Consider the following 25,678-nt stretch of genomic DNA (forward strand, 5'->3'; position numbering starts at 1 on the left):
ACCCAGGAGCTGGTGGGATGCCGGAGCTAACAGGTCGAGCCCGGTTCCACTTATCTTCTTGGGGGGAAATGGAGGCAGCCAGGCAACGTCCCAAAGACGGCGGCGGGCACTCCACGGGGGACCAGGAAGGCGCCATGCCGACCTGTGTCCCCATCTAGAATAAAAATAACAAAAGGGAGTAGAATCAGAGAGTGTCAACCTCCTTCACCAGACACTAAGCAAAGACTGAGTTCCTCCTGGTGGAGTCGGGGGGTATAGCCCGAGGAGGAGGAGCTCTTTCATTTGCATAGTGTCCCTCCTACTAATACCTCAAGCTATACCCATGGTCTGTGTCCCCCAATGGAAAAAAGCACGAGAAAACTATTTTTGGAGGTATTACTATCTATTATAAAAGTAGAGAAATTGAAATTTGCAAATGTTTCAAAATGTTTGGTAAATTTAGTATTTTTTTATAAATAAAAATTTAATATTTTGACTCAACTTTACCACTGTATACCATATATCGATCGGAACAACGACAAGGATTGAGTGGCGGTGCACGTGTCCTAAGGCAGGTGTCCCATGTAGATAGCAGGAAGAAAGGACCAGCACTTGCTGTTGGTATATAGTATTGCTGTATTTTATTGCCACATTACAGTGACTCGTTTCGGACAGTTTGAGAAAGGCACATAGTGTGCCGAAACGCGTCACTGTAATGTGGCAATAAAATACAGTAATACTATATACCAACAGCAAGTGCCGTTCCTTTCTTCCTGCTATCAAATTTACCACTGTCATGAAGTACAATATGCGACGAGAAAACAATTTCAGAATGGCCTGGATAAGTAAAAGCGTTTTAGTTATCACCACATAAAGTGACACATGTAAGATTTGCAAAAAAAATGGCCAGGTCCTTAAGGTGAAAAATGTCAGGGTCATGAAGGGGTTAAACTGGATTAGTAAATCTGCCCAGTTGTTTACCCAATGGTTGCAGGGTGTCCAGACCATGAGGCAGCAAAGCAGCTCCAAACCATGATGTTCCCTCCACCAGCCCCAAATCATAATGGCCCCTTCACCAGCTCCAAATCATGATGTTCCCTCCACCAGCCCCAAATCATGATGGCCCCTTCACCAGAGCCAAACCATGATGTTACCTCCACCAGCTCCAAACCATGATGTTACCTCCACCAGCTCCAAACCCTGATGTTACCTCCACCAGCTCCAAACCATGATGTTACCTCCACCAGCCCCAAATCATGATGCCCCCTTCACCAGATCCAAACCATGATATTCCCTCCACCAGCCTCAAATAATTAGGCCCCACTTCACCAGCTCCAACCAAGATGCTCCTTGTTTTATTCAAATGATGTCTAGTTGCCGTTGAAAGGCAAAATGTGTTGGCAGAGAGCAGGGCTCGTTTCCAGACATGGTCAGGCTTTTCAAATTTTTTAGTTTTGTTAAGTCATTATTTACTGTACGTAATAAAAGTCATGACCTGGTGTAAACCAGAATCCTGGACTTTGTCAGGAAGTTATAGAAGCTTTGTAAGGCTGGGATCAGAAGTGCAGTTTTTTTGGTCAAAGTCAGGAATGGATTCCAACTGAATGAACACTTCTCCTTCCTGCTGGATCGACTTCCAGCCTAATTGGAATGTTATAAGTTTGTCTATGCTGTAGTTTGCAAAAAAATAAAAAATTATTTAAAATAAATATTTATTTTTATCTTAACAGAAAATCCCAGTAAGAAATGTAAAAATGTCATGTTACCACTAGATGAAGATATCATGCAGCGCTCTTCAGGAGAAAACCTCATTACCCTTAATGTACATCCAGGTCTTCACAGTACAGATCTGTCATATAATCCTCCTAATTATGAGGAACCTTCTCCGGACCAATCACAGATTATTACCGCAAGTACAAGTCAGAAAAGGATTAAAAGGTCACATTGTGGTAAAGAATCCACAAACAGCTCAGGACTTTCTACACACCGAAGAAGTCACAAAGGAGATAAAATGTATTCATGTTCAGAATGTGGGAAATGTTATACACTGAAATCAAATCTTGTTATACATAAGAGAAGTCACACAGGAGAGAAGCCATATTCGTGTTCAGAATGTGGGAAATGTTTTACAATGAAATCAATTCTTGTTAAACATCAGAGATGTCACACAGGAGAGAAGCCATATTTGTGTTTAGAATGTGGGAAATGTTTTGGAAAAAAATCTAATCTTGTTATACATAAGAGAAGTCACACAGGAGAGAAGCCATATTCATGTTCAGAATGTGGGAACTGTTTTGCAGTGAAATCAAACCTTGTTATTCATCAAAGATGTCACACAGGAGAGAAGCCATATTCGTGTTCAGAATGTGGGAAATGTTTTACAGTGAAATCACAATTTGTTGTTCATCAGAGAAGTCACACAGGAGAGAGGCCATATTCATGTTTAAAATGTGGGAAATGTTTTACAGCTAAAACATATCTTGTTTCACATGAGAGAAATCATACAGAAGAGAAGCCATATTCATGTTCAGAATGTGGTAAATGTTTTACATGGAAATCAAATCTTGTTATACATGAGAGAAGTCACACAGGAGAGAAGCCATATTCGTGTTCAGAATGTGGGAAATGTTATACAGTTAAATCAAATCTTGTTATACATGAGAGAAGTCACACAGGAGAGAAGCCATATTCGTGTTCAGAATGTGGGAAATGTTTTACAATGAAATCAATTCTTGTTAAACATCAGAGATGTCATACAGGAGAGAAGCCATATTCGTGTTCAGAATGTGGGAAATGTTTTACAGTGAAATCAAATCTTGTTAATCATCAGAGATATCACACAGGAGAGAAGCCATATTCATGTTCAGAATGTGGGAAATGTTTTACAGTGAAATCACATTTTGTTAATCATCAGAGAATCCACACAGGAGAGAAGCCATATACATGTTCAGAATGTGGGAAATGTTTTACACAGAAACCAAGTCTTGTTGCACATCAAAGAAGTCACAGAGTAGAGAAGCCATATTCATGTTCAGAATGTGAGCAATGTTTTACGCAAAAATCAGATCTTGTTAGTCATGAGAGAAATCACAGGATACGATCACAATTCCAGAATTTAGACTTTGATTTTGATTCCAATTAAAGAATGTTACTGAATTGTTACTGACGTTACTGAATACCAAACTGATACTTTGCACACATAATGGGTAACAGGGATAAAATGGTTGTTTGGGCTTTTAATATTGATAAGCTATTCTCAGGATAGGACATCAATATTAAATAGACAGGGGCCCAACTCCTGGCACCCCTGGTGATCAGCTGTTTGAAGTGGAGGCAGTGCTCCATGAGGGCGCTGCTTCATTTACATTACAGTAATAAACCAATAGTTACACTAGTTCAAGTGAATGGAGTGAGTTCTTGTCATTTTCTGATTTGCCAAGATTTCTGAGACGACGTGCAGTGTAACGAACAGGAAGCAGAGCTCGCATGGAGCACCGCCAACCTTTCAAACAGCTGATCTGCGGGGGTGCCAGGAGTCAAACCACCACTGATCTATTGATGACCTATCCTGAGCATAGGTCATCAATATATATTGCTGCACAACTTCTTTAGCCCCCTAGTTACCAGCATGTTTTGGGCCTTACTGACCAAGCGTTTTTCTTCCTTTTTTCATCGTCTCGTTCCAAGAGCTATAACTTTTTTATTTTTCTGTCTATATAGCTTTATGAGGGCTTGTTTTCTGTGGGACAAATTGTAGTTTTTAATGGCACCATTTTGGGGTACACATAACTTTCTGATTAGCTTTTATTAACTCTTTCTGGGAGGGAGATGGGAAAAACAGCAATACTACCACTGCATTTTCACGTTATAAATTTTATGGCGTTCATTTTTCGGTATAAATAACATAATATCTTTATTCTCTAGGTCAGTACGATTACAGTGATACCAAATACATATAGTTGTTTTACATCTTACTACTTTTATGCAATAAAACCCCTTTGTTTAAAAGAAAAAAAATGTTTTTGCATTGCCACTTCCCAAGACTCATAACTTTTTTCTTTCTATGGATTTGTGTGGGGGCTTCATTTTTGCAGGACGACTTGTATTTGTCATTGGTATCCTTTTAGAGTAAATGGTGCTTTTTGATCGCTTGTTATTACGTTTTTTCGGTGGCAGCTAAGAATAAATTTTGCAATTCGGTCAAATTGCATTCACCGTAGGGTTGTAATTTACATAATATTTATGTAGTTCGGGTCGTTACGGACGTGGCAATACCAAACATATGGGGAGAGTTTTTTTTTTGCTATTTTTTTTCATTGAAAAGCGTATATTTAATGGAAATAAAAGCGTAATTTTTTTATGGGATTTTTTTGTTAAATACATTTTTTATATATTTTTTTTTTACTTTTTTACCACTTAATAATCCCATTGGGGGGCTTTTTGATTCGTTTTAAAATGCAATGCATTATCCCTATAGTGCATTGCATTTTAATGGCAATGCTATTTTGACATTGACCAGCAGGCTGTGCCAGAGAGGCGCAGCCTGCTGGAAATTACTGAAGGCTGGTCTGGGGCCTACATCAGACCCCCAGGCAGCCTTCACACACACCGGCACTCCATGTGCCTCATATTCATAGTAAATAACCTCATCATGTACCTCACATGTTGCCCATTATATGAGGAGGTAGACAATGGGGTTACTTACTAATGTGAGGCATAAGGAGGTACTAAAATAATAACACCACGTGGTCAATGCCTCACATTAATAATAAGTTACTCTGTCATATATCTCACATAATGGCAATATTGGGGTTGATGGGTCATATTAACCCCGTGTTCCTCTGTGCTGCTGGCTGTATCATCAGAAGCAAGAGGAACGCTCCCCTCGGATGTGTCAGTGATTTTCCACCCTCCCTGACGCTCTCCGTCCTTCTCTATGTGCAGCTGCTGGTGAGAACATGGCGTGCGCTGTGTTGTACATGTGCCTAATCGGAACTTCTCCTAATTTGTGCAGCTTAGTATTGAAAAACTGACATTATCCAACCAAACTGATTGATACTTTGATACCCAGTGCAATAAACCTACAAATAATAGAGCCACAATATATCATACAAAACAACTTTTATTAATCCATAATCATAAATAGTTAAATATCACAAATGGTGTATGGATTAATAGCATTTATTTTGTACGGTACATTGTTGCTTTATAGGGAGTTTTAGGTTTAGGAACTAACTTACCTGTTACTGTATGGTTTTGTATTACTGGTTTTCAGCAGGCTTTAGTGCAGATTCCTTCTGGCACCAGTGGAGGAGGTGCGGTGGCAGGCTGACTAGATGATGATCTCTGCACTTAGCTAACACTGGCCTAATAGTGGCTTGATGATGATGAGGGTGTCCTTGGCCCATTTTCCCTCTCTGTATATGCAGGGAGTGGGTGCTCTATGAGCAGCTTCCACACTCCTTCTGACTGGAGAGGGGCCACAGACACCCCTCTCTTCCTCACTCTTCACTGACTGGACTAGCTGAACCCCCCACCCTTGGCAGGAAGTCGGCCTAGCCCACTTCTACCAAAGGGGGAGGAATGGAATGGTAAATTCCATTCCTATGCAGAACATGGCCAGGCACTCTCTATCCACTGGTGAACCAGGTGTAATACATGTCATAAATTCACATTGTCATTTACTTTAGATGGAATACATGCACATAGAATAAAATAACCTGGTGCAAAAGATAGTAATGCTCCATTCTCCTTTTTACAGTGGTCAGTAAGAGGCGTTAGACTGGGCTGCCATGCAGCGAGGGCACGGCTGATACATACTGTTCTAATGGCCCGGAAGAAGCGCTGATTCAAGCTGTTTAACGTGGGCAATAGCGCCTGTGGCATGTAAGCGGTTACAGAGGGAGCAGACTCCCCTTATCCCATCAGCACCCTGCAAATGAGATGCCATTATCAATGCAGGCAGGCCGGGGCCTAGTGTGCCTCCAGCGTTTCCCAGCATGCTGCACCTCTCTGGGGAAGCCTGCGAGTCAATGTCAGTATAACACTGACATTAAAATACATTGCACTAAAGGACTTTTACTAAAGGACTAGTGCAATGTATTTTAGAAGCAAGCAAAATATTGGCTATTATAGTCATCCTGTAGGACTTAAATGGTTAAAAGAAAATAAAAAATATATAAAAATCTCATATTTGGTATCACTGTGTTAATAATGACCCGCACTATACAATTATCATGTAATTTATCCCGTACAGTGAACGCCGTAAAAAAAAGAATTGTTGCAAAAACAAAAAGAATAAACATCAATCAAAAGGTGTTATGTACCCCAAAATTATACCAATGAAAACTACACGTTGTTCTACAAAAATCAAGCCCTCAACGGCTCTGTAGCAAGTAAAATAAAAAGGTTTTGGGTTCTTTAAAAAATTCTTGATTTCTAACATTAATCTGTTTTCCCTTAACAGCAGCACAATAATGGGGTTGTATGCCCCCTCTGGTCCTGTGTTCTAGTAGAACAGATGGAATTTGAGACCCCTGAGCCTATATAAGGATACCTAACCCCTCCTACCCTGTGTTAATGATAAAGAAGTAACTTACTAAGGGCGGGGTGTTTGTGCTGCTAGGACTAAGGGAAAACAGAATCAACCAGAAGCACAATAATGGGGAATTAACAAGCACTATACCCATAGGGAGGGCCCTCCCATGTTGTGGAACTCAAATAGACAGCCACAGAGTAGTCTCCCTGAGAACTATAAATATAACAGACAGTGCAAGCTCCATACTACTTGCATAACTCTAATCTAGCAGGGTCAGACTTCATCAGCCCAATACGTGGACACTGCTCTAATAGGGGCTAGAAATGAATTAGGCAGATTCAAATTCTGAACAAAGTGATCAAGTCTAATAACAGCCATAACATATCTATCCAGGGTACGTATGGCGGCTCTTAAGCTTATTGTTCTCAACCTTCCTGATCTCTTTTCCTGCAGGCTAAATAGATCTCAGGACATCCGGAAAGGTCTAAGGAATGGAGATTATATTCCTCATTAGAGGAAAGCTCATAACAGAGAGTGGAAGGAGGAGAACCAAAGAACAATCCTTTGGAGTAAAGTCTTTTAATACCATTAGCAAAATACCTTGTCAGGGAGGAATCGGAAGTACAGTCGTGGCCAAAAGTTTTGAGAATGACACAAATATTAGTTTTCACAAAGGTTGCTGCTAAACTGCTTTTAGATCTTTGTTTCAGTTGTTTCTGTGATGTAGTGAAATATAATTACACGCACTTCATACGTTTCAAAGGCTTTTATCGTGCTGGAAAATGCATTGTTCTTCACCAAACTGTTGTTGGATTGTTGGAAGAAGTTGCGGTTGGAGGGTGGTTTGGTACCATTCTTTATTCATGGCTGTGTTTTTGGGCAAAATTGTGAGTGAGCCCACTCCCTTGGATGAGAAGCAACCCCACACATGAATGGTCTCAGGATGCTTTACTGTTGGCATGACACAGGACTGATGGTAGTGCTCACCTTTTCTTCTCCGGACAAGCCTTTTTCCTGATGCCCCAAACAATCGGAAAGAGGCTTCATCGGAGAATATGACTTTGTCCCAGTCCTCAGCAGTCCATTCACCATACTTTCTGCAGAAGATCAATCTGTCCCTGATGTTTTTTTTGGAGAGAAGTGGCTTCTTTGCTGGCCCTCTTGACACCAGGCCATCTTCCAAAAGTCTTCGCCTCACTGTGCGTGCAGATGCGCTCACACCTGCCTGCTGCCATTCCTGAGCAAGCTCTGCACTGGTGGCACTCCGATCCTGCAGCTGAATCCTCTTTAGGAGACGATCCTGACGCTTGCTGGACTTTCTTGGACGCCCTGAAGCCTTCTTAACAAGAATTGAACCTCTTTCCTGAAAATGCAGTGGAAAGGTTTTTTTGGGATTAAGTTAATTTTCATGGCAAAGAAGGACTATGCAATTCATCTGATCACTCTTCATAACATTCTGGATTATATGCAAATTGCTATTATAAAAACTTAAGCAGCAACTTTTCCAATATCTATGTAATTCTCAAAACTTTTGGCCACGACTGTACAGATCAACTGATGACAAAACTAGGATTTCCCTTTGGAACTAAGCTCTTTGGGCTAGGTCTGTATGTCAGACCTCATCCCGAAATTTAAAGTGAGAAGAATGATCTTAAAACATTAAGGACTAAGGGCAAGTCCTATTTTGACACAGATTCTTACAATGGAAAGCCACATCTTAGCAAACTTTTCAGGAACCTTTTCAAGGACTTTTTAGGTCAATACACTCAGGCCTTTTTGAAAGTGTTTCTTCAGGAAGCCTAAGGCCCCTTTCACACGGGCGAGATTTCCGCGCGGGTGCAATGCGTGAGGTGAACGCATTGCACCCCCACTGAATCCGGACCCATTCATTTCTATAGGGCTGTGCAGATGAGCAGTGATTTTCACGCATCACTTGTGCGTTGCGTGAAAATCTCCTCTTTGTGCGTTTTCCACGCAACGCAGGCCCCATAGAAGTGAATGGGGCTGCGTGAAAATCACAAGCATCTGCAAGCAAGTGCGGATGCGGTGCGATTTTCACGCACGGTTGCTAGGAGACTATGGGGATGGGGACCAGATCTTTATTATTTTACCTTATAACATGGTTATAAGGGAAAATAATAGCATTCTTAATACAGAATGCATAGTACAATAGGGCTGGAGGGGTTAAAAAAAATTAATAAATAATTTAGCTCACCTTAATCCATTTGTTCGCGCAGCCCGGCTTCTCTTCTGTCTTCATCTTTCCTGTGCCCAGGAAAAGGACCTGTGGTGACGTCACTACGCTCGTCACATGGTCTGTCACATGATCAATCACCATGGTAAAAGATCATGTGATGTACCATGTGATGAGCGCAGTGACGTCATCAAAGGTCCTATTCCTCAAAGAAGAAGACAGAAGAGAAGTCGGGCTGCGCAAACAAGTGGATTAAGGCCTCTTTCACACTTGCGTTGTTGGGATCCGGCAAGCACTTCCGTTGCCGGAGGTGCCCGCCGGATCCGGAAAAACGCAAGTGTACTGAAAGCATTTGAAGACGGAACCGTCTTCCAAATGCTTTCAGTGTTACTATGGCACCCAGGACGCTATTAAAGTCCTGGTTGCCATAGTAGGAGCGGGGGAGCGGTATACTTACAGTCCGTGCGGCTCCCCGGGCGCTCCAGAATGACGTCAGAGCGCCCCATGCGCATGGATGACGTGATCCATGCGATCACGTGATCCATGCGCTTGGGGCGCCCTGACGTCACTCTGGAGCGCCTGGGGAGCCGCACGGACGGTAAGTACACTGCTCCCCCGCTCCCCGCTACACTTACCATGGCTGCCAGGACTTTAGCGTCCTGGCAGCCATGGTAACCATTCAGAAAAAGCTAAATGTCGGCTCCGGCAATGTGCCGAAACGACGTTTAGCTTAAGGCCGGATCCGGATCAATGCCTTCCAATGGGCATTAATTCCGGATCCGGCCTTGCGGCAAGTGTTCCGGATTTTTGGCCGGAGCAAAAAGCGCAGCATGCTGCGGTATTTTCTCCGGCCAAAAAACGTTCCGTTCCGGAACTGAAGACATCCTGATGCATCCTGAACGGATTTCTCTCCATTCAGAATGCATTAGGATAATCCTGATCAGGATTCTTCCGGCATAGAGCCCCGACGACGGAACTCTATGACGGAAGACAATAACGCAGGTGTGAAAGAGCCCTAAGGTGAGTTAAATTATTATTTTTTTAAATTAACCCCTCCAGCCCTATTGTATTAAGCATTCTGTATTAAGAATGCTATTATTTTCCCTTATAACCATGTTATAAGGGAAAATAATACAATCTACACAACCCCGATCCCAAACCCGAACTTCTGTGAAGAAGTTCGGGTATGGGTACCAAACATGGCGATTTTTCTCACGCACGTGCAAAATGTATTACAATGTTTTGCACTCGCGTGGAAAAATTGCACATTTTCCAGCAACGCACCCGCATCTTATCCGGGCCAAAAACTTGACGCCCGTGTGAAAGAGGCCTAAGAGGCTGATAATCTGTGGTTTAGAACTATCCACTCCTTGAGTAGAATTCAAGCTGAATAGACTCACTCGATCCTTGTGTAAGGCCTGTAACTGGCTACTACAAGGTCTTCGTGACTATGTCTTAGAGGTCACTAGGTTGCTAAAGTGGCTGTCTGGTTGAGTCTCCCCAGGTCCTGGCAAAACGGAGTGCTCTAGATACACATGATTTGCACTGGGGAGAATCTTCAGATATATATACCCTTGACTCATTTGAATGAGTTGGGAAGAAAATGACCTTATTGAAAACCAGACTATGGTAAGGTCTCCATGACTGAATCAGAGAGGCCTCTAGATAGTTATAGAGGCTGGTCAACCTTCAGGCTGTGAGACTGAAGTTCTTCAGGTCTTGGCAGAGTTCAGTGCCCTAGGCCAGTGATGGGCAAACTGCGGCTCTCCAGCTGTTGTAAAACTACAAATCCCATCATCCCCTGCTGTAGGCAGACTGGGCATACTGGGAGTTGTAGTTTTACAACAGCTGGAGAGCCGCATTTTGCCCATCCCTGCCCTAGGCCCACACGATCTATAGTGGAGGAAATTTCCAGTTACAACCTTGATTCATATAAATGAGTTGGTAAACATGACTTTTTGGTAAATTAAATATTACTAGCTTGAGGAAGCTCACCAACAATTATGGAGCCTGGCCCACTGTTCACCCTTCAGTTAAAAAATGCTTGTATATTAGTAAATATGACTGGCTCTCAACAGTTTACTTACGTTTTATTGATCCGTAATTTATTCATACACAAAAACTATTATTGTATGAAAGAACTTATGTTAAAATACATACAAATTCTATGCGGTAATTGAATGACCCAGGTACCCAATGCGGAGCTCTCGCATATACAATCATAAAATTAAAAACAATCGGCTGAAGAAATGTTAGGCGTTTAGACGGCGTTCAGGATATGTCATAATTAGAGATGTCGCGAACATAAAATTTTCCGTTCGCAAATGTTCGCGAACGGGTGAACCGGGCGAACCGCCATAGACTTCAATAGACAGGCGAATTTTAAAATCCACAGGGACTCTTTCTGGCCACAATAGTGATGGAAAAGTTGTTTCAAGGGGACTAACACCTGGACTGTGGCATGCCGGAGGGGGATCCATGGCAAAACTCCCATGGAAAATTACGTAGTTGACGCAGAGTGTGGTAAGTTAAATTCGCAATGCGATTAATATAACCTGTATTAATAGCATTGCGATTACAACTTAGATCTGAGTTCCTAATGGTTGTATTGCTAGAATATAACGAAGATTGAGAATATAGTGCTATATTCGTCAATTCTAGCAATACAACATAAAGTAACACAGTACTGTGTGTTAAGTAGTACTATTCTTATCAGTTTAATCCCTGTTACGTCCCCTATCAGGGGACGTGTATATAGAATCGATTTCAGGAACCGGGAGATGGAAAAAGATGCTTGGTCGGTCCTCTTACTTCAAATTTGGGGCACTGCGCGTGCAATCTAATGTGACACCAGATAGGAGTTGCGCTGAAGTGATACTATGCGCTTGCAGCTGGGCCTTAAACACACAAACACGTGCAGGCAACTGACTGCTATTTATTCACAGTCAAATTTGTTGTTTTTCTTTAAATGGAATCGAATGTGACACCAGATATGAGTTGTGCTGGTGACACTGTGCACTTGCAGGGCATGAAACACACGCGCGTGCCGGCAACTGACTGCTATTATATTACAGTCCAAAATATATATATTTTTATTAAATGCAAGCTACTGTGACACCAGATATGAGTGGTGGCACTGGGCAAGTGGGCACAGTATACGCTGTGAGCCTGACACACACGCTGGCAGGCAACTGCAATTAGATTACACAGGGAAAAAATAATAAAAAGCAGACTGATGTTCTAGCCCTAAAAAGGGCTTTTTGGGGTGCTGTCCTTACAGAAGAGATCAGATGAGTCCTTCAGGACTGTAGTGGACACTGAATACACTGGCCTAGCTATCGATTTCCCTATTAAATCAGCAGCAGCACTGTCCCTCCTCTCACTAAGAATGCAGCTTCCGAATGAATCTAAGATGGATGCTGTCCAGGAGGTGGGAGGGTCTGGGAGGGAGGGTCTGCTGCTGATTGGCTGGAATGTGTCTGCTGACTGTGAGGTACAGGGTCAAGGTTTACACAATGATGACGAATAGGGGGCGGACCGAACATCGCATATATTCGCCCGCCGCGGCGAACGCGAACAAGCGATGTTCGCCGGGAACTATTCGCCGGCGAATAGTTCGGGACATCTCTAGTCATAATCCGTATGTTAATATAGAGGACACTTTAGCCGCAGCTGGTCCAACTTCCGCGGGACTCATGCGTTCTCTGCAGTTATATCTATGTTTAGCACTATGTGCCACAGGGGTTTTATGTTTGTCCCACGTTTTCAATATAGAGTGTCCGTTTTTTGTTTAATTCCAATGCTGGCCGACACCTCTATGGCGTTAGATTAGTTTGAATTTAGATGGCAGTCATTAGATGACAGAGTATAATGGAAATGACCACGGCTCTCGTTTTATAGTTGAATTAATAATGCTTCTTTATTATCCATCCAGGAAGTAATAATTAATACTGGCCAACGTTTCGGTCTTATCACAAGACCTTGTTCACGGCCTGAGGCAAAATAAGAAATACGGTACATATGAGGATACATACATAGGAAAACAATATTCCCAGATATTAATAATATATGTCAGGGTACATAGTGCAAATCGGCTATTAGATTTAGTACACAGAGTATAGAACATAATGGACAGAGGAGATCTGTCAGTATATAAAGAGTCTCAAAGAGATTAATAGCCATAAAGGTAGGTATATACGTAAAAACATAGGTCTAGGTGAGGTCACAGTGTAACACAAGTTGCAGAAGATTCCTGCTACATATAGTCAGACCTGCAGAGTATAAGAAGTATTAGTAAGCCTCTAGATTAAATAATAGAAGAATAGAAGTCCTGATTTTGGTGTATATATATATATATATATATACACATTCCATGCAGCACCAGAAAAATATAGAGACTGCCATAAAGGAAGACATTTGCCATAGGGAGGTTCCAATCACATTGGAACCGCGCAATGAGACATACCTTAGTATTGAGGGCATCTTGTTTGCTGGATGGCTTAGGCCAAATAAGCAAGGCTGCAATAATATACTCGGTTCTCAGTGTGTACTGTGGGTGCCGCCGTGCGTCTGACATCAGCGCGCCACTGCGCGTGGTGCCACAGAAAGCGTGACGTCATTGCGCATGAAGAACGCTAGTGAGGGCACTGGAAATGCACTTAGTGGGAAGTGCATAGGAAAATAGAAGTAGTAACATAACTTGGTTCAGAATTATCATATATTGCTTAGTGATGCATAAATATGTATGGCACAACATTATGGGGAAAATTATAAATGGCAGTTGAACTTTAACCTAAAAACACTATATCCTGATGGGTTGTGCATAGATTATGTCAAAAAAGGTTTCACATGTAAAAAATAAAATTCCCCAAGTAAGGAATAAAAAAAAAATGTTAAAAATAGAAAAAATATAATAAAATAGACATATTTGGTATTGCAGCTCTATAAAACGAGCAATTTTTGTCACCTTACATCACAAAAAGTGCAACACCAAGTGATCAAAAACGCGTATGTCCCACAAAATGGTACCAATAAAACCGTCACCTCATCCCGCAAAAAATGAGCCCCAACATAAGAAAATCTCTCAAAAAATTAAAAAACTATAGCTCGCAGAACATGGACACATTAAAACATTATTTTTTTGTTTCAAAAATGCTATTATTGTGTAAAACTTTAATAAATAAGAAAAAGTATACATATTAGGTATCGCCACGTCCGTAACAATCTGCTCTATAAAAATGTCACTTGACTGAACCCCTCATGTGAACGCTGTAAAAATAAATAGAAACTGTGCTAAAACAACCAATTTTTTGGTCACCTTGCCCCATAAAGTGTTATAATGAATGATTAAAAAATCATATGTACCCAAAAATAGTAGCAATTAAACTGGCACCTTATCCCCTAGTTTCCAAAATGGGATCACTTCTTGGGAGTTTCTACTGTAAGGGTGCATCAGGGGGCTTCAAATGGGACATGGCATCTAAAAACCATGTGGAGTTCCTTTCCTTCTGCGCCCTGCCGTGTGCCCATACAGCAGTTTACGACCACATGTGGGGTGTTTCTGTAAACCGCAGAATCTGGGTAATAAATATTGAGTTTTGTTTGGCTGTTAACCATCGATGTGTTAAAGAAGAAATTGGATTAAAATGGAAAATCTGCCAAAAAAGTGAAATTTAAAATTTGATCTCCATTTTCCTTTAATTCTTGTGGAACGCCTAAAGGGTTAACAAAGTTTGTAAAATCGGTTTTAAGTAACTTGAGGGGTGTAGTTTCTACAATGGGGTCATTTATGGGGGTATCCACTATGTAGGCCCCACAAAGTGACTTCAGACCTGAACTGGTCCTTAAAAAGTGGGTTTTGGCAATTTTCTTAAAAATTTGAAGAATTGCTTCTAAACTTCTAAGCCTTCTAATGTCCTAAAAAAATAAAATTACATTTCCAAAATGATGCCAACATAAAGTAGACATATGTTAAGTAATTAAAAGCAGAGAAATTGAAATTTAGAAAATTGCGAATTTTTCAAAATTTTTGGTAAATTTGGGATTTTTTCATAAATAAAGGTGAAATATATTGACTCAAATTTATGACTATCATGAAGTACAATATGTCACAAGAAAACAGTCTCTGAATGACTTGGATAAGTAAAGGCGTTCCAAAGTTAATACCACATAAAGTGAGATATGTCAGTTTTGCTAAATTAGGCCTGGTCAGGAAGGGGGCAAATGGCCCAGATGGCAAGTGGTTAAAAAACACTGGTCCATTCTCCAACAATCCTACCCAAGTGTTACAGAATTCCAATACCCTGTCCGCATGTGCTACAAAAGACCAGCAAACTTAAAAGACAAATTAGTATACGCTGATATAAGTCCACTTAAACCTAGACTAACACAAACTACCCTAGCACCAAAAAAACAGGCACGTACCCTTGCCTTAACTGTGCCCAATGCACCAATGTGATCAAAGGAAACAGAATTATACATCCACATTCAGGCAAAGTGTGCTACTCCAGAGACCTATACACATGCAATTCCTCTTTTGTGGTGTACTTGATCAAATGCCCGTGCGGCTTAGCATATGTGGGCGAGACTATTCAGAACGTACGGGACCGCATCTCGAAACATAAATCCGACATTTGATGCCAAAAAATAGAACTACCTATTCCATGCCACTTCATTTCCGCAAAGCACCAAATTAACCAACTTCGATTTCAAGTCTTGGAATACGTACCCATGGCAAGAAGAGGAGGCAACCGGATTGCACGTCTTAAACAACGTAAATCCTTCTGGGTCTTTGAACTGAATACTCTGTCACCATATGGGATGAACAGAGATTTAGATTTTTGTGTTGTATAAAACCTTACTTATAATACCTCACTTTGCTACATATGGACTAATATTACACTACTGTGATCATTGTGGACTCAATTGTAATTACATCTACATATTTTGTACATTTGTTTGATGATAAAATGATGTACTGCATTTATTCTTCTATTCCTTCTACTCCCTACAGACAAAATGACTCCTAAAGTCCAACCATGACAGATAGTACGTGACATCATATAGTATAGTAAGATCTATTTGTATGTAATGATATGTAATATCATATAGTACAACAAGCCTGATATATGTATATATAGTTGCCTAGCCATGCTCTTATATCTCCATATACAGTTGCAAGAAAAAGTATGTGAACCCTTTGGAATGATATGTATTTCTGCACAAATTGGTCATAAAATGTGATCTGATCTTCATCTAAATCACAACAATAGACAATCACAGTCTGCTTAAACTAATAACACACAAAGAATTAAATGTTATCATGTTTTTATTGAACACACCATGTAAACATTCACAGTGCAGGTGGAAAAAGTATGTGAACCCTTGGATTTAATAACTGGTTGAACCTCCTTTGGCAGCAATAACTTCAACCAAACGTTTCCTGTAGTTGCAGATCAGACGTGCACAACGGTCAGGAGTAATTCTTGACCATTCCTCTTTACAGAACTGTTTCAGTTCAGCAATATTCTTGGGATGTCTGGAGTGAATCGCTTTCTTGAGGTCATGCCACAGCATCTCAATCGGGTTGAGGTCAGGACTCTGACTGGGCTACTCCAGAAGGCGTATTTTCTTCTGTTCAAGCCATTCTGTTGTTGCTTTACTTCTATGCTTTGGGTCGTTGTCCTGTTGCAGCACCCATCTTCGGTTGAGCTTCAGCTGGTGGACAGATGGCTTTAAGTTCTCCTGCAAAATGTCTTGATAAACTTGGGAATTCATTTTTCCTTTGATGATAGCAATCCGTCCAGGCCCTGACGCAGCAAAGCAGCCCCAAACCCTGATGCCCCCACCACCATACTTCACAGTTGGGATGAGGTTTTGATGTTGGTGTGCTGTGCCTCTTATTCTCCACACATAGTGTTGTGTGTTTCTTCCAAACAACTCAACTTTGGTTTCATCTGTCCACAGAATATTTTGCCAGTACTGCTGTGGAACATCCAGGTGCTCTTGTGCAAACTGTAAACGTGCAGCAATGTTTTTTTTGGACAGCAATGGCTTCCTCTGTGGTATCCTCCCATGAAATCCATCCTTGATTAGTGTTTTACGTATCGTAGATTCGCAGGGATGTTAGCATATGCCAGAGACTTTTGTAAGTCTTTAGCTGACACTCTAGGATTCTTCTTCACCTCATTGAGCAGTCTGCGCTGTGCTCTTGCAGTCATCTTTACAGGATGGCCACTCCTAGGGAGAGTAGCAGCAGTGCTGAACTTTCTCCATTTATAGACAATTTGTCTTACCGTGGACTAATGAACAGCAAGGCTTTTGGAGATACTTTTATAACCCTTTCCAGCTTTATGCAAGTCAACAATTCTTAATCGTAGGTCTTCTGAGAGCTCTTTTGTGCGAGGCATCATTCACATCAGGCAATGCTTCTTGTGAAAAGCAAACCCAGAACTGGTGTGTGTTTTTTATAGGGCAGGGCAGCTGTAACCAACACCTCCAATCTCATCTCATTGATTGGACTCCAGTTGGCTGACACCTCACTCCAATTAGCTCTTGGAGATGTCATTAGTCTAGGGGTTCACATACTTTTTCCACCTGCACTGTGAATGTTTACATGGTGTGTTCAATAAATACATGGTAACATTTAATTCTTTGTGTGTTATTAGTTTAAGCAGACTGTGATTGTCTATTGTTGTGACTTAGATGAAGATCAGATCACATTTTATGACCAATTTGTGCAGAAATCCATATAATTCCAAAGGGTTCACATACTTTTTCTTGCAACTGTATATCCTTTACATTGCCGTACTTGACATAATCTATGCACAACCCATCAGGATATAGTGTTTTTAGGTTAAAGTCTAACTGCCATTTATAATTTTCCCCATATTGTTGTGCCATACATATTTATGCATCACTAAGCAATATATGATAATTCTGAACCAAGTTATGTTACCACTTCTATTTTCCTATGCATTTCCCACTAAGTGCATTTCCAGTGCCCTCACTAGCGTTCTTCTGCCATCCGTGCATGCGCGATGACGTCACGCGATCTGTGGCGTCTCGCACAGTGGCGCGCTGATGTCAGACGCACGGCGGCACCCACCGTACACACTGAGAACCGCGTATATTATTGCGGCCTTGCTTATTTGGCCTAAGCCATCCAGCAAACAAGATGCCCTCAATACTAAGGTATGTCTCATTGGGCGGTTCCAATGTGATTGGAACCTCCCTATGGCAAATGTCTTACTTTATGGCAGTCTCTATATTTTTCTGGTGCTGCATGGAATGTGTATATATATATACACCAAAAACAGGACTTTAACCCTAATATTTAATTTACCAAAAAGTCATGTTTACCAACTCATTCATATGAATCAAGGTTGTAACTGGAAATTTCCTCCACTATAGATCGTGTGGGCCTAGGGCAGGGATGGGCAAAATGCGGCTCTCCAGCTGTTGTAAAACTACAACTCCCAGTATGCCCAGTCTGCCTACAGCTATCAGCCTACAGCAGGGGATGATGGGATTTGTAGTTTTACAACAGCTGGAGAGCCGCAGTTTGCCCATCACTGGCCTAGGGCACTGAACTCTGCCAAGACCTGAAGAACTTCAGTCTCACAGCCTGAAGGTTGACCAGCCTCTATAACTATCTAGAGGCCTCTCTGATTCAGTCATGGAGACCTTACCATAGTCTGGTTTTCAATAAGATCATTTTCTTCCCAACTCATTCAAATGAGTCAAGGGTACATATATCTGAAGATTCTCCCCAGTGCAAATCATGTGTATCTAGCATTATTAATTCAACTATAAAACGAGTGCCGTGGTCATTTCCATTTTACTATTACCACAATTACCGCTGAGCACCGTAACAAGAAATAGAGGAGTGTTAGATGACAGAGAGCCCGGATAGCTCAGTCGGTAGAGCATCAGACTTTTAATCTGAGGGTCCAGGGTTAGCATGACACTGCTATGGGGGGATCTGTGGATGACAGATAAATAGCATCTTATGCTATTTGATATCCACAGATTCCCCCCCCCCCCCCATAACAGTGTCAGCCACTGTGAATGACCCCCAATACAGGGGGTGGGGGCTGGCATCTACACTAGTTTTTAAATGGCAGCGGGGGCCCAGTGCAGTCACTGTATTCTATTGCACAGGGCCCTACTCACTGTACTAATGGTATCTACTGTAACTGCAGGCAGACAATGTTTAACTATAGATATGTTCGATCCAGCAGCCTGTACTTACGATCATAGCAGGCAGGAGGCTGGGCGGGCGGGCACTGGCAGCGTAACTGCCTGCGCCGCCTGCTTCATTTATAAAGTGGGCGGAGCAGGCACGTGACGTAGGAAGTTATGCTGCCAGTGCCCGCCCGCCCAGCCTCCTGCCTGCTATGATCATAAGTACAGGCTGCTGGATTGAACATATCTATAGTTAAACATTGCCTGCAGTTACAGTAGATTCCATTAGTACATTGAGCCGGTGCAATAGAATACAGTGACCCCAGCCCCTTCTCCTCCCTCGCTGAAATGAAGAAATGAAGGTCAGTCAGTCAGCCGAAAAATTTAGAAAACTTTGAAAGTAAAGGCTATTTGACCATGAAGGAGAGTGATGGGGTGCTGCACCAGATGACCTGGCCTCCACAGTCACCGGACCTGAACCCAATCGAGATGGTTTGGGGTGAGCTGGACCGCAGAGTGAAGGCAAAAGGGCCAACAAGTGCTAAGCATCTCTGGGAACTCCTTCAAGACTGTTGGAAGACCATTTCAGGGGACTACCTGTTGAAGCTCATCAAGAGAATGCCAAGAGTGTGCAAAGCAGTAATCAAAGCAAAAGGTGGCTGTCACAAACTATGGATCCGATCGCTCCAGATCCCACAGCTCTAACGTAGTGGTCTGTGACGGAGTCTGCGCACACACAGAGACCTCACGTGGCCGGGGTATTACCATCCGACTAACACCCCCCCACTACACTTCGGTAACTGCCACCACGTGGGTTCCCGGTCCACGAGCCGACTATCCGGGTCATTCACTATCACACAGATCAGTGGATGAACCGGATATCACTTACTGACCAACCGCAGTCAATCACCCCCAGCTACAATTCCTAAATGCAATTTTAACTAACTACCTGGTAATGTCTCTTCAAAGGCAAGGTACGTTGTTCAGCAGCTTAGAATATGGAAGACTTGGCCACTTAGATTTTATAATCTTTAATAAGAGGTAAAAAGCAGTGCATACAAATCTAATGAAAATTACTATAAATCTACAGAATAATAATAACAATATAAATAATCACGACAGTTCAAATGAAAGGGAAAAAGATGAAAGAATACTTAGTTTCTCTGGGGGGTTTCAGATGGTCGTTCATATGTCCTTTTTGAATCCTTGCAAACCCCGTTCAGTATGTATCAGGGGAGACCCTCAAAGTTCTTCTGCTACAGGGATATGCCATCAATGTCCAATTAAGTGTCTGGTGATGTTCCATGGGTCTCTCTCCTCTGTCCTTGTGCACAGATTTTTATAAACTCTCCCATGGGCAGGAGACTTACTCCTGTCAGCCAATGGCAGCAGAGTGACTGTGAAGCCTAGGGATTGGCCTCCAAGGGTTTTATGACCCCATAAAGTTCAGTTTCTACAATGAGGATTATACTTAAGCCTGTCTCTCCCTGATACATCGGCATATTTTTATACAGAATACATATTTGCTATCCTTATTTATTTACATACAGAATGGGACCACACACGGTAATGCTGGGACCTGTAGTTCTTCTACCACCCATAGGTGAGCTACAGAATCACATCCTCTGGTCATATTTGATACCCAATTAACCACAATACTCTGTAGAGCCTGGATCTGGTGTCAGAAAGGGCATAAGTTGATTCATAACTGAAATATGAAAGTGGACTGGTTTTATGCCCAGAGCTAATTAAGGGCTATTAGCTCTCCTCAAACCAGACCTGGAAATTAATGACGTCACGCTCCAGCCAGGCTTGACAGCGAGCTGATCTTTATCTTATAGGACAGGATGAGCTGGGCCTGGTATAGCCTTTATGACCTTTTATAGCCGGCCTCACAGAGTAGTGGTAATAAAAGTGTCCATCTATATCATACTTGACCCAGGCTTCAGGAAGATGAGAGTTCACTGTTCTTTTACATAGGCCAGAAGCATACAAAATGGCTACCCAGAGGAATGATGTATGTATGCCGGCACACCTCCCTCTTTTAAAAGGTTGCCTGGGGAAATGGCCACAAGCCTATTCTACAGCAACCCAGCCGTCTCCGGCCGATTCTCCCTGCCGTGACAACCCGTCGGCATTTCCATGTAAACTACCTTTTCTGTGCTGCACGGTGAAGTTGTACTGCTGCAAAATCAGGCTCCATCTCAGCAGTTTCGCATTGTCTCCTGCGAGACGTGCCAACCAGCTGAGGGGATTGTGATCGGTGATCACTGTGAAATTGCGTCCATACAGGTAGTGTTGTAGCTTTTGCAGGGACCACACAATAGCTAAACACTCCTTCTCTATTGTGGAGTAGCTGGTCTCCCTGGCCAGTAACTTACGGCTCAGGTATAGTACAGGATGCTCCTCCCCGGCCTGGTTCACCTGACTCAGGACTGCACCCAGACCAAAGGCGGAAGCATCCGTGTGGACCACAAACTTCCGAGTGAAATCTGGGGCCTGAAGCACAGGAGAACTGGCTAGTGCATCCTTCAGGGCCTGGAAGCCTTGCTCGCATTCCGGCGTCCATGACACCATCCTGGGCAGCTTCTTCTTGGTCAAGTCTGTCAGAGGCTTGGCCAGGGTGCTATAGTTCGGGATGAACTTCCTATAGTACCCGGCCGTTCCCAAGAAAGACATGACCTGTTTCTTGGTGAGGGGTGTTGGCCATCTCGTAATGGCTTCCACCTTCTCTATTTCAGGCCCCAGTGTGCCTGCTCCTACTCTGTGGCCTAAGTAAGTGACCTCATTCATGCCCAGCTGGCACTTGCTAGGCTTAACAGTTAGTCCAGCCGCAGCAAGTTTGTCCAATACTTGCGACAGGTGCACCAGGTGCTCCTTCCACGTGGGGCTATACACGGCAATGTCGTCTAAATAGGCGACAGCACATTCTTCTAGTCCTTCCAGCAAGTCATTCACAAGCCTTTGAAAGGTGGCTGGCGCATTCTTCATCCCAAACGGCATTACAGTAAATTCGTGTAAGCCGAAAGGGGTGATGAAGGCCGACTTCTCCTGAGCCTCCGAGGTCAGGGGAATCTGCCATACCCCCTGCTCAGGTCCATGATTGTCAGGTAGCTGGCTCCTGCCAACTTATCTAACAGTTCATCAATCCTGGGCATGGGGTAAGCATCCGAGGTTGTGATGGCATTCAGTTTCCGATAATCCACACAGAACCTGGTTGTCTGATCTTTCTTCGGGACCAGAACCACCGGTGAGGCCCAAGCGCTGTGGGATTTCTGAATGACCCCGAGCTGCTTCATCTCTTCGATCTCCCTCCTGAGGTCTGCCTGGACCTCCATTGAGACTCGGTAGGCGGACTGCTTTGTGGGAGCATGTGTACCTGTGTCCACATGATGGACTGCAAGGTGTGTTCTCCCGGGTTTCCCTGTAAAAGTGTCACGGTGAGCCGTCAACACTTCTAAGAGCTGAGATCTCTGCTGGGACGAGAGTTGAGGGTTGAGGGTTAAGTCCACCTCCAACTCTCGAGTGTCAGCTAGCAGATCTAGTAGGGGGTCGGCCTCCTCCCTTTCGGGCAGGCTGCAAACCGGCATAACATGTGGCGTTCTCTCGTGATGCTCCTTGAGCATGTTGACGTGAAACGTCTTCTGTCTCCTACCTCCCTCTCCATGGCCCACCACATAATTTACCTTACTCAGACGTTTGACAATGGGGTACGGCCCTTCCCATGCAGCTTGCAGTTTGTTTTGCCGCATCGGCAGCAGGACATAGACCTTCTGCCCCTCCTGGTAGATTCTCTCTCGGGCAGTGCGGTTATACCACTGCTTCTGTTTGCTTTGGGCCTGCACCATATTCTCCTGTACCAGACCTACAAGCGACTCCATTTTGTCTCGGAACCTGAGGACATAGTCTACTACAGAGACTTCCGTTCCGGCAACCTTGCCTTCCCAAGACTCTCTGATTAGGTCTAGGGGACCTCTTACTCGTCGACCGTACAGGAGTTCGAAGGGCGAAAACCCGGTTGACGCCTGGGGAACCTCTCTGTAGGCAAATAGCAGGTGAGGTAGATATCGTTCCCAGTCCGTCCCTTGCGCCTCCACGAACGTCTTCAGCATCTGCTTCAACGTCCCGTTGAAGCGCTCACAGCGGCCGTTTGTTTGTGGGTGGTAAGGGCTGGCTACGATATGGTTCACCTGTATTTTCCTACAGAGCCCCTGCATTAGTTCAGACATAAACTGAGGTCCTTGGTCGCTGAGAAGCTCAGCTGGGAACTCCACTCTCGTGAAGATCCCCAGCAGGGCGTCTGCAACCTTGTCCGCCCTAATGGAGGATAACGCCACTGCTTCCGGGTAGCGCGTCGCGTAATCCACCAGGGTTAATATGAACCGTTTACCCGAACTGCTGGGGATGGCCAGTGGACCAATGATGTCCACGGCCACCCTCCTGAAGGGTTCATCAATTATCGGTAAGGGATTCAATGGAGCTCGGTGACGGTCTCCTGCTTTGCCAACTCGCTGACAGGTGTCGCATGACCTGCAGTACTTGGCGACATCTGCCCCGAGGCCAGGCCAGAAAAAATTCTGCATCACCCGGGACTTTGTTTTGGTTATTCCCAGGTGACCAGCTAAGGGGATCTCATGAGCCACTTGCAGTAATTGTTCCCTAAACTGCACAGGTACAATGAGCTGCCTCTTGAGTGGCCCCACCCTACTGTCACTGTGGGAGATGTCCTCCTTATACAGTTTCCCATTGTCCCAACACACTCAGTATTTGTCTCCCTCAGTGGGAGGGCTGGCAGCTAACCCTCTTAGCTGCTCCAAGGTAGGGTCATCTCGCAGGGCCTGCTCAAAGGCGGCACTACAAGTCCCAGCCAGCTGTCCTGTGGCGAACAGGGACAGTGGCTGAGGCTCTGACGCGGTTAAGTCCACGGGGTCCGAACCAGTGGAAGGGGACACTTCCACTTGCTTTTCCCCAATGGAGCGTTCCGCTGCGGCTTTTGCAGCCCTGCGAGTGACGGGAAACACAGGCACAATAATGTCATCACATTTAACATTTGCACAACTTGAATCAGTTAAACACATGTCCGCTACCTGTGTACATACACCCGCCATCCCCTCTACATCTCCTGTCGTAGGAGAACTGCTCCCACACACCCCACCTCCCACATCCCGCGGTCCATCCCCAAGGTTTTCTGATGTTACGCAAACATCCTTGCACAGTACCTCAGTATGTCCAGGGACCTCCATAGGGACGGGTGAGTCCTGTGTGCTTCCAGGGGGCACGTAGCACGAGACCAATCGTCCTAGGTCAGTGCCTAATAAGACCTTTGTAGGGATCTCCGCAGAGACTCCCACCTCCCTTACTCCACTCCCAGCCCCCCAATCAAGGAAAACACGAGCTAGGGGAACATTAGGGCTCACCCCCCCAACTCCCGTGATGGTGAGGCTTTTGCCGGGAATAAGGTCTGCGTCATCCACTAGTTCAGGCCGAACTAGTGTGACTTCGGCTCCTGTATCGCGGAAGCCTGTGGTGCACCGGTTGCCCACAGTAACCAACTGTAGGTTGTCTGCGGTGTGTCTTGCAGCTCCATTCACCAACAGCACAGATGATGGGTTGCGGGCAAGCTTGCCAGGGGGTGCTGTCTTCTTCTCCGGGCACGAGTGGCTGAGGTGTCCTGGCTTGCCGCATGCATAGCACTTGCGCACGTCTGTCGGTGCTGGCTTGACTCCTTCGGGTCTTTGTGCAGGCCTGTGAAAGGGTCGCTGGACAGGAACCGACAAAGCTGGCCGGGAAGAAGAAGCAGATGAAGAGGTTCCTCCCAGGCGGGACAGAGTGTCTTTGAATGCCCGAGTGCTGGGCATGGCGACGTATTCATCGGCTAGCTCGGCCGCCTCTCGCGCACTCTTCGGCTTATGCTCACATACATATTTTTGCACATCCGTGGGGCAATTGGAGACAAACTGCTCTCGGACCATCAGATCCGCCAGGGACTGCTTGGTGTCCTCTGTGAGGGGATCAGACCACTGTTGGAAGGTGGTCTGCAACTTGCCCAGATGGTCCATAAAAGTATCTCCGGGCCCTCTACGCAGGGACCGGAACCGTAAACGGTAAGTCTCTGGAGTCAACTGGTACTTGACCAGAATAGCCTTTTTGATGACCGTGTAACTGGTACGCTCTGCTAATGGTAGTCCGACCAGGGCCTCCATAGCTTTGCCCTTCAGTGCGGACATTAGATGTCCCGCCCACTGCGGCTCTGGTACCTGGTACTGCTGGCATGAGGTTTCAAAAGCATGCAGGAAAAGATCAATGTCACAGTTCTCAGACTCCATCACAGGCAGTTTTGGCTTGACCATCAGGGATGGGCCTGTGGATGTAGCATGCCGGTCGGACCCCTGAAGCTGTACTCGGGCCATGTCCAGTTCATGCCTGCGGACAGCTTCCCGTTCTGCAGCCTCGCGCTCAGCCTGGCGCTCTGCCCGACGTGCCTCCAGCAGCCGAAAATATAAGTCCGGGTTACTGAGCATTAGTTGGTCCAGACCATTTTGGGATGGCATAGAGACAGAGTTATGTCCAGCTAGAGGACTGCAAGCCCCAGCAGGCTGTCCTCCTCCCAGTTCATCATCCTCATTCTGGAAGGGGTCACCTGGCTCAGGGGCCCCTGAGTGTCCTCCATTCTCTGAATCCTGCAGGGATGACTCTTGACTCCTCCGTGCACATAACTCCTGGATAAGAACAGTCTTATTTTTCCCATATACTTGGATGCCTTTGTGCTCACACAGAGCTGT

General features: G+C 44.2%; 1 protein-coding gene across 1 annotated transcript in view; it reads left to right on the plus strand.

The window, feature by feature from the left end:
- The first annotated feature begins 1,717 nt into the window (after positions 1-1,717).
- The window catches only part of LOC120992026 (zinc finger protein 585A-like), a 44,326-nt gene continuing 20,365 nt past the window's right edge, over positions 1,718-25,678 (plus strand). The window contains exon 1 of the mRNA XM_040420789.1: positions 1,718-2,960. Coding sequence (XP_040276723.1) covers positions 1,739-2,960 — 1,222 coding nt within the window. The 5' untranslated portion in view covers positions 1,718-1,738. The remainder of the gene's footprint in view (positions 2,961-25,678) is intronic.

The sequence above is a fragment of the Bufo bufo genome, chromosome 2, assembly GCF_905171765.1.
Source record: "Bufo bufo chromosome 2, aBufBuf1.1, whole genome shotgun sequence".
Lineage (NCBI taxonomy): Eukaryota > Metazoa > Chordata > Amphibia > Anura > Bufonidae > Bufo > Bufo bufo.